At 40.1% G+C, this 10,572-nt stretch overlaps 1 protein-coding gene across 1 annotated transcript in view; it reads left to right on the forward strand.

The window, feature by feature from the left end:
* Positions 1-10,572, forward strand: part of DNAH5 (dynein, axonemal, heavy chain 5) — a 408,072-nt gene that overhangs the window by 114,510 nt on the left and 282,990 nt on the right. Inside the window, exons 26-29 of the mRNA XM_006874155.1 lie at positions 938-1,000; positions 1,270-1,508; positions 7,304-7,544; positions 10,193-10,392. Of these exons, the coding sequence (XP_006874217.1) occupies positions 938-1,000; positions 1,270-1,508; positions 7,304-7,544; positions 10,193-10,392 (743 nt within the window). The remainder of the gene's footprint in view (positions 1-937; positions 1,001-1,269; positions 1,509-7,303; positions 7,545-10,192; positions 10,393-10,572) is intronic.

Here is a 10,572-nt window from a genome sequence, read left to right on the forward strand (position 1 = left end):
TATACAGGGTCACTATGAGTCAGCATTGACTTGATGGCACTTAACAATAACAATCTTGATGGAAGTTAATGGCCAGATCTTTCTCCCTAAGAGCCACTGGTGGGTTAGAACCACTGATCTTTTTGTTTAGCAGCCAAATGCTTAACTGTTAAACCACCAGGGTTCTGTAAAGGTTGTGGTTGTTGTTAAGTGCCATCAAGTTGGCTCCGACTCATAGTGACCCTGTATAGAGCTCCCAAGGGGAGTTTCACCTGCCAACCTGGTGGTGCAAATTGATCTTGTGGTCCAGTGCTTATCCTGTTGCACCACACCAAGACTCATCTATAAAGCTTAGGGGATTGGATTTGCACACTTCCTAGACAAAGACACAAAAATCCGTGTCTTTAAGAAGCTTTAAAGCAGGAAAACCCAATTTGAATGATAAGATTGTAGGTCACTTTACCCGTAGTAATTAGAATGGTGACATTGGTGAGGGGCAGCATTAATGCTGTAGTTCAGAAACCAGCCTTGTGCTTCTTACAGAACCATGGATTCTTTGCCTCTGTCACCTAAGAATTGAATGCTACGTCTTTCTGATGTTCTAAGTGTGTTTACTTATGGAAGCTGTGTCATTAACTTGAGCAAGAGTTCTGGTGTGGTGCTGTAGGATAAGCACTGGAACACAAGGTTGCTTTGAACTGGTCAGTGGTTCAAATCCACCAGCTGCTCCTTGGAAACCCTATATAGGGTTGCTGTGAGTCAGAACCAACTTGATGGCACTTAACAAAGACAAGAAGACCTGAGACTTTATTTTTTCTCAAAGGAAAAACTAAGCTTCCTACCATGGTTGAGACATGCTTGAAAACTAGTGGCATTCAAAGGTTTTGAACTCATGAAATTTGTATTCAAATGCTTCATTCTATTTTATGCTTATTTTAATTATTTTTGTTTCTTTCAGAATGGTCCAATGGCTGCTGGCTTGAAACCACAGGAAGCCAGTGATAGGCTTATCATGTTTCAGGTAATGTTTTGTGTTTCTGTAACCTTCTGGACAACTGAAATCTTATTGTATTTAAGACATATTTTTCAAGTTCTGCCTGTTGTGGAAGTTATTTAGGTTTTAAAAATATGATCTGGCATAGTTATAATTAGAGGTGTTTTCTTTGTAATGAGTTACCTCCATTTACTATCCCCAGATCATAGCTTGACTTGTCTGCCTGTTTTCATTTCATTTGCCTGTTCGTTCATGTGCAAATCATTTTGATGAGTTTTCACTTGTGGTTTTGTTAGAATCAGTTTGATAACATTTATCGGAAATACATCACCTATACTGGGGGAGAGGAGCTTTTTGGTTTGCCAGTCACGCAGTATCCTCAGCTTCTCGAAATAAAGAAGCAGCTAAATCTTCTACAGAAAATATACACTCTGTACAACAGTGTCATCGAGACTGTCAACAGTTACCAGGACATCCTCTGGTCAGATGTGAATATTGAAAAGATCAACAATGAACTCTTGGAATTTCAGAACAGGTGAGATGCGGAGTATGCCCAGGACCACTGAACCTCCCGTGCTTTCTTCCTTGATGGGCTGCCAGACTCTTTTCACCCGATTGTTTCAGTAGCTCATCTTGTTGCATTCTTACTGTCAGTAATCATCTTCCTCATCAAATGGCATGTTTTAATTATTCCTGTGTGAAGGTTTGGAGCCAAGTACCTCCTCTAAGCCAGGAGCAGTCTTGACAGGAGGGAACACATCTCTATTTAGAGTACACTTATCAAACATTCAAGTGTATGTTGGATTGTTGTTGTCAGGTGCCACCGAGTTGGTTCCGACTCTTAGTGACCTTATGCGCTACAGAACAGAACACTGCCTGTTTCTGTGCAATCCTCACAATTGTTTTATGCTGCTGCCACTGTGCCAATCCATCTCATTGGAGTTCTTCCTCTTTTTCACTGACCTTCCATTTTACCAAGCATGATCATCTTCATTAGGGACTGGTCCTCCTGAAAATATGTCCAAAGTATTAGAGATGAAATTTGGCCATCTTGGCTTTTAAGGAGTATTCTGGCCGTACGTACAATACTTTTAATCTTCTTCTCCAACACCATAACTCAAATGCATCGATTCTACGGTCTTCTTTATTCCTTGTCCAACTTTCACATGCATATGAGGCTATTGAGAATACCATGGGTCCAGTTAGGCAAATCATATTCCTCAAACTAACATCATTACTATGTTGTTGTTGTTGTTAAGTGCCGCCGAGTTGATTCCGACCCATAGCGACCCTGTATAGGGTTTTCAAGGAGCAGCTGGTGAGCTTGAACTGCCGACCTTGCAGTTCAAATGGCCTTGCAATCTGACGTATTAACCCACAGCGCCACACCAGGACTCCCTTAACATCATTGTTATAGAACAGCAGATTTCCTAATAAGTCGTTTGATTTCCTAACTGCTGTTCCTATGAGTGTTGATAGTGGATCCAAGTCAAATGAATTATGTGACAACTTCAATCTTTTCTCTGTTTGTCATAATGTTATTTATTGGTCCAGTTGTGAGGATTTTGATTTTTAATACATTGAGGAGCATACCATAATGAAAAGGCTGTGGTCTATGTTCTTCACTTGTTGTTGTCATCGAGTTGGTACTGATTCATTGTGACCCTATGTTTAACAGAAAGAAACACTGCCTGGTGCTGCGCCAACCTTTCAATCCTTGCTATGCTAGAGCCCATTGCTCCTGCAACAGTGTCAGTACATCTTGTTGGGGGGTCTTCCTCTTTTTCTATGACATTCAGCTTTACCAAGCATGATGTTTTCTCCAGGGTCTGGTCCCTCCTAATAATATGTCTGAAGTACGACAGACAAAGTGTGGCCATCATGGCTTCCAAGGAGCATTCTGGCTGTACTTCTTTCAACACAGATTCGTTTGTTCTTTTGGAAGTCCATGATGCTTTTAATATTCTCCTCCAACACCATGCCTCAAATGCCTCAATTCTTCTATGTCCTTATTCACTGTCCAGCTTTCACATGCATATGAGGTTCTTCAAACTGACATCTTTGCTTTCCAGCATTTTAAAGACGTCTTGTGCAGCAGATTTGCCCAATGCAATACTTCATTTGATTTCTTGACTGCTGCTACCATGAATGTTGATGGTTGATCCAAGCAAAATGAAGTCTTTGACAACTTCAGTCTTTTCTCTTTGACAACTTCAATCTTTATCATGATGTTATTTATAGGTCCAGTGGTGAGATTTTTTTGTTTTCTTTATACTGAGATGGAAATCATAACAAAGGCTGTGGTCTTTGATATTCATCAGTAAGTATTTCAAGTCCTCTTTCTTTCAGCAAGCAATGCTATATCTTCTGCATACCACAGGTTGTTAATGAGTCCTCCTCCAATCGTAATGCCTCTTCATATAATCCAGTTTCTTGGATTATATACTCAGCATATAGATTGAATAAGTATGGTGAAAGAATGCAACCCTGGTGCACACTTTTCCTAATTTTAAACCATTCAGTGTTCCTGTGTTCTGTTTGAACAACTGCCTCTTGGTCTACTCATTCTCTGTAATGTTGTCTGGAGCTAGTCATGATCCACAAAATCGAAAGCCTTTGCATAGTTAATAAAGCACACGTGAATGTCTTTTGGTATTCTCTGCTTTCAGCAAATGATATCCCTCATTCCACGTCCTTGTCTGAATCTGGCTTCAAGCTCTGGAAGTCCTCTGTGAATGTACTGTTGCAGCTGTTTTAAAATGGACTTTACCAAAATTTTCCTTGCTAGTGATATAAATGATTTTTCTGATAATTTCTGCATTCTGTTGGGTCACCTGTCTTTGGAATAGACACAAATATGGATTTCTCCAAATTTCTTGGCATAGATGAGTGATTTCACCCAGTGCCGCCTCACTTTCTTGAAAGATTTCAATTTTTATCCCATTAAGTCCCAGGGCCTTGGGACTCCTTCAGTATCATTGGCTCTTGATCATATGCTACCTCTTGAAATGGTTGAACATCAACCATTTCCTTTTGGTACAGTGACACTGTGTATTCCTTCCATCTTCTTTCGATGCTTTCTGCATCAAAATATTTTGCCCAAAGAATCCTTCAATAATGAAAGTCGAGGCTTGAATGTTTTTCTTCAGTTCCCTTCAGCTTGAGAAATGCTGAACGTGATCTTCCCTTTTGGGTTTCTAACTCCAGATCTTTGCACATTTTGTAGTTATATTTAACTTTGCCTTCTCGAGCTGATCTTTGAACTTTTCTGTTCAGCTCTTGTACCTCCTCATTTCTTCCATTTGCTTTAGCATCTCTACACTGGAGAGCAAATTTCAGTGTCTTCTGACATCCATTTTTGACCTTTTCCTTCTTTCTTGTCTTCTTAATGACATTTTGTTTTCTTCCTGTATGATGTTCTAGATGACATCCCACAACTCTTCTGGTCTTCAGTCCTCAGTGTATAATGTATCAAATCTGCTCTTCAGATGATCTCTAGTTTCAGTTGGGATATATTCAAGGTCACATTTTAGCTTTTGCATACTTATTTTCATTTTCTTCAGCTTCAGTTTGAATTTGCATATGAGTAATTGATGGTATGTTCCACAGTCTGCCCCTGGTCTTGTTTTGGCTGATGATATGGAGCTTTTCCATCGTCTCTTTCCACAGATATAGCTGATTTGATTTCTGTGTATTACATCTGGTGATATCCATGTATATAATCATCTTTTATGTTGTTTTAAAAAAGTATTTTCAATGAAGAAGTCATTGGTCTTGAAAATTCTATTATGTAACCTCCAGCATCATTTCTATTACCAAGGGCATATTTCCCAACTATTGATCCATCCTGTTTGTTTCCAACCTTTGCATTCCATTCATAAGTAATTATCAATACATCTAGATTGAATGTTTGATCAATTTCAGATTGAAGAAGTTGGTAGAATTCTTTAATTTCAGTATCACGGTGTTTAGAGGTTTGTGTGTAAATTCATATAATAGCTGTATTAACTGGTCTTTCTTGTAAGATTATTGATATTATCCTATGGCAGACAGTGTTGTACTTCAAGACAGATCTTGAAATGTTCCTTTTAATGATGAATGTGATGCCATTTCCCTTCAATTTGTCATTCCTGGTATAGTAATCCATGTGATTGTCAGATTCAAAGTGGCCAATACCAATCCATTTCTGTTACTAATGTCTAGGATATTGGTATTTATGAGTTCCATTTCATTTTGGACAAATTTCAATTTTCCTAGTGACATATTTTGTACGTTCCATGTTCTCATTATTAATGGATGTTTACAGGTGTTTCTCCTCATTTTGAATTGTTATCCATGTTCAAATGAAGGTACTGAAGACTTTACCCTATTCGTGTCATCATGGTCAACTCTACCTTTAGGAGGTAGTTCATTCCAGTCATATTTTGAGTGCCTTCCAACCTGATGGACTCATCTTCTAATAGTATACCTGGGAATAGGCTGGTACATTTCATTATGTTTCAGTATTAAATAATCTAGTCCTATCTGACAGTGTTTTACTGCTATTCATAAGGTTTTCAGTGACTAGATATTCGGAATAAATCTGTTTCTTTTTCCTATTCTGTCTTAGTCTAGTAACTCACCTGAAACTTGTCCACTGTGGGTGACCTTTCTGGCTTTAAAATACCAGTAGCATAGCTTCTAGAATCACAGTATCATGCAAGCCATCACAGTATGGCAGAGTGAGAGATGAATAGTGTTGAGCTTCATTCGTAAGTATTTTAAGTCCTCTTCACTTTCAACAAGGAAGGTAGTGCCATCTACATATCTCAGGTTATACATTTGTCTTTTTCTGATCCTGACTGACGCCATGTTCTTCTTTATATAATCCAGTTTCTCACATTGTTTGCTTAGCATACATATGTTGGATACACATGTTGAATGAGTACAATTTTCGGGCACACCTTTCCTCATGTGAACTCACTTAGTGTCCCCTTGTTCTGTTCGTATGACTGTGTCTTGTTAAATGGTTTCCTGCAATAAAAGCAAGAGTTTTTTTTTTTTTTTTTTTGCGTTTGTTTAAAAATGAGAATTCTTTGTATTGTGATAAGTATGTATGTATGTTGTATCACCTGTATGAGTTGTTTTCAAACATTTCATCAAAACTGAATGAAAACATACTGGAATTTCCCACAGACTTTTGGAAGGCCCCTTGTATAGACCTATATGGTGGGGTGCCTCTTATAATCAGTGGGGTGCAAGGTCATTTGAACTATGAGGTTGGTGGTTCAAATGTACCATCTGATCCTTGGAAACCCTATACAAGGTTGTTGTGAGTTGGACCCGATTTCATGGACTCAACAACAACAACATATACTAGTACACAAAAACACACACAGAGACAAAAACTTTTGCCATTTTAACATTTTTTGATGTTAATAATCCATTCACATTGATTCCACTCATTACACTGTGCAACTCTATTTCCCATTTCAAATGTTTCCCATTATCCTTAGCAGCATCTCAATGCCCCCCTAAGCAGTGAATCCTTTATTCCCTCCACTGCATACCTGGTAGCTACTAATAAACAAAGATCTAAGATGAGACTTTCTGCTCCTTAGAGACGTACAGCCTCAGAAACCCTATGCAGGGTCACTATGAGTTGGACCCAACTCGAAGGCACTGAATAACAACAACAACTACACATTTACCTGTTCTAGATATTTTATTTAAGTGGGATCAAACCCACCAGCTACTCCTTGGAGACTCTCTACAGGATCATTAAGGGTTGGAACTGATTTGATGGCACTTAAGGACAACAACATGTTATATTAGTCCTATTGTTACTAATTTATTTCATTTTGCACATTATTTTAAGTGTTATACTCAAAGGAACTGGAAGGCCGTGTGTTCTTAATCCCAACTGACAAGCTGATAAACTGTGCTATGCTGGCTACTAAGGAGGTTCTCAATATGTTTGTAGAATTTAATTTAATTGAAGTTCACCAGTATCCTTTAAAACAATGCTTTTTACCTAGTTAGTTGTCAGGTGGGATTGAAAAGAATCGTTTCCTAACTCGGAAGAGTGCCTTTCTGTAATATGTTAATCTTGGGAGAAAGATGTGGCTTTCTGCTCCTGTAAAGATTTACAGCCTCAGCAGCCCTATCTAGCGGTCGCTGTGAGTCAAAACTGATTCCATGGCACACAACCACTACTGCCACCATGGTTTGAGAGGTGACATTTGGAAATGGGTGAGCATTTTTGGTAGAAGTGACAACAGATCATCTTGGATTGGGGACTTTTTCCGGGATTCTGTCTGACTGACCCTTCACACTGATTTCCCTTTGCAGGTGTCGGAAGCTGCCCAGGGCCTTGAAGGACTGGCAGGCTTTTCTGGACCTGAAGAAAACCATAGACGATTTCAGTGAGTGCTGCCCCCTGCTGGAGCATATGGCCAACAAGGCCATGATGCCCAGACACTGGGAAAGAATAACCATACTCACTGGGCACAGTCTGGATGTAGGCAAGGAAACCTTCAAGTTAAGAAACATTATGGAGGCGCCTCTTCTGAAATACAAAGAGGAAATCGAGGTACAGTTGATAATGGGAAGGATATGGTGGGATCCTGGAAGGTCTTGCAGTAATATTATGGGATGGTGGGTCAGTAAATGGAACTGAGTCGGTTGGAGCTTGTCCTGACATTTGCTCACTAATCCTTTAATGAGTGTTTATTGTATGTGTACTGGATGCCAGGGTCTGTGATGGGGATATGAGGATGCACCCCTGCATTAATAGATCATGAACTGATTTGTGGCTACATGGTAGAATCCTCATCTCCAGCGTGGGAGACCTGGATTCAATCCCTGCACATTATTCCTCATGGAGTTACCACTCATCTGTCTGTGGAGGTTTCAGTGGATCTTCCAGACTAAGATAGACTAGGAAAAAAGGCCTGGTGATCTACTGTCCAAACTCAGCCTGTGAAAACTATATTGCTCACAGCAGTCTGATCCACATCATGGGGATGGTGCAGAACCATTTTGTTCTTTTGTGCATGAGGCCACCATGAGCCAGGGTCTGATTTCAGGGTAGCAAACAATAATAAGGAATTCTTTGAATAATTAAGTAATTATAAAATTAAGGTGTAGTGATAAGCTATGGTTGCCATAGAAGGGGTAGTTCTGTTGTGGTGCTGCAGAATAATGCACTAGACCAAAGGTTGGTTTGAACCGCATGGTCAGTGGTTCAAACCCATCAGCCGCTCCTCAGAATCTCTACATAGGGTCTCTATGTGTTGAGTCTGACTCAATGGCACTTAACAACACCAACCGCCGTGGAAGGAAAGGTCTGCTGTTCTATGAGAGCCTGGGATAAAGAGGTTTGACTTATTTGGGGGATGGTGGAAGGGTGATAAAGGTGGAGCAGACTGGGTCATATGTGAGGAGTGTGCTTGTGTGGCATGGTAAGGGACACTGAATTGGAAAGTGCAAAGAAGACAGTCCCATGAAGTTGGAATGGCACGTGTTAAAACTCTGAGGTGCAGTTGAGGACCCACAAGAAGGCTGGTGTGGATGGGGTATGGAGGTGAGGAAAAGCAGAGATCGCTAAGATTGAGGAGGTAGGGAGGAACTAAAACAGGTTTTCGATTTAGATCTTAAAGTAATGAAGCAATGTGTATACACAGGAAATGGCATAGTGAGATTTACATGTTTTAAAGATTGCTCTGGTCACAGTGTGGAGAAAGAAATAGAGGAGGCTGAGAGGGAGAGTTGATGCATTTGAATTATGGTGTTAGTGAAGAATACTGAATGTGCCAAGGACTACCAGCAAATCTGTCTTGCAAGAAAAACAATAAGAATTCTTCTTAGACATGGGGATGGTGAAATTGTCTCACAGACTTTGGACATGTTATCAGGGAGACTAGTTCCTGGAGAAAGACATTATACTCGGTTAAGTATTATTAAGTGCTGTCGAATTGGTTCTGACTCATAGCGGCTCTGTATAGAAGAGCTGCTGATGGTTTTGAACAGCCGATCTTGGTGGTTTGCAATTCAATGCTGATCCTACAGTGCCACACCGGTAGTCTTCATGAAGTATAGGTTCAGTGGAAAAGAGGAAGACTCTCAACAAGATGGATTGATAAAGTGGCTGCAACAATGGGCTTAAATATAGGGAAGATTGTGAGCATGGTGCAGGACTGGGCAGTGTTTTCTTTTGTTGTACAAGGGGCCACTTTGAGATAGAACTGACTCAATGGCACCTAACAAAATAGCAAAACAACAACAACAACAACAGCAATAACAAAAACCCAAGGAAATAGTGAGGAAATCAGTTGCAACATTTTAAGAGGAGTGCAGGCAAGAGATAGTGATAATTGGACAAAAGGGGAGGTAGGGAGGTTGCAGAGTGGAGGGAAAGTCAAGAGATCTTTAGTGGGTGAAACTGGGCAGAATTTGGTGATGGAGTGAATATGGTAAGAGAGAGAAAAGGAGGGACTGAGGATGATGCCTGAGTTTCTTTCTGAGATATCTAGATGGACCATGGTTCTTTTCACCAAGCTAGGGACCATAAGAGGAGAATTACATGGGATGAGCAGGTACAAAGATCCTGAGTTTGATTTTGGACACAAGTTTGATATTTCACAGATTGTGTTTGGGGTTTCCATGAAAGATCCAAGTAGAGATGGCCAGAAGGCAATGGGTTGAGGGTCTTGATTGCAGATCTAAAAGGTAACTGAGAGCGTGGGCATAGCTGAGCTAGCCCAGGCAGGGAGTATAGTGTGAGAAGACAACAGTGAGGGCAGGGCATGTGGAATGGTCCAGGGGATGATGAGGTCACAGAGGACAGTGGGAAGAAATGAGGCTGCTATTAGTTTGCTACTATCACACTTCATTAATTTGGCTTTTTAACTATATCAGAGACACAGTCAATTATGAGTCTGTGACATAAAGTTTCAAAATTTATAGACTATTATGCATCTTACTCATCATCTTTCTTTCTGGAGGGATTTTGTCATTGAAGCTTTTGTTATTGATTCAGATTTCCATTCCCATCTCTATCCTTAAGCCTGTGTCTACATATACATGTGCCATTTAATATACTGAATTTTCACTTTGGAAATAATGGGTGTTTGTTGATATGCATAATGCAAATAGTGAAGTTACACCTGCTGCCCCTAGATCATTAAAGAAGGATGTGGGACTTTCATGTAATAATACAAGAGCTTGCACTTTTCTTAGGACATCTGTATCAGCGCTGTGAAGGAACGTGACATTGAGCAAAAGCTGAAGCAAGTGATCAATGAATGGGACAACAAAGCCTTCATGTTTGGCAGCTTCAAATCCCGTGGAGAACTCCTCCTGCGAGGAGACACTACCTCTGAGATCATTGCCAGTATGGAGGATAGCCTGATGCTTCTGGGTTCTCTACTGAGCAGCAGGTAGGAACAGCACACTTCTTTTCTCTTACATCTGAGAAATATAGAAAGAAAGACTTCAGAAAATTGATAAAAAATGCCTAATAATAGAATCTCCACTGAGTAGTATTAAATCTGTCTGGGCAGGGCTGATGAAAGGAGATGGGGATAGGTCTCTTGTGGTACAATATTGAATAATTGTTA

This window comes from Chrysochloris asiatica, unplaced genomic scaffold (genome assembly GCF_000296735.1).
Source record: "Chrysochloris asiatica unplaced genomic scaffold, ChrAsi1.0 scaffold00264, whole genome shotgun sequence".
Taxonomy (NCBI): Eukaryota; Metazoa; Chordata; class Mammalia; order Afrosoricida; family Chrysochloridae; genus Chrysochloris; species Chrysochloris asiatica.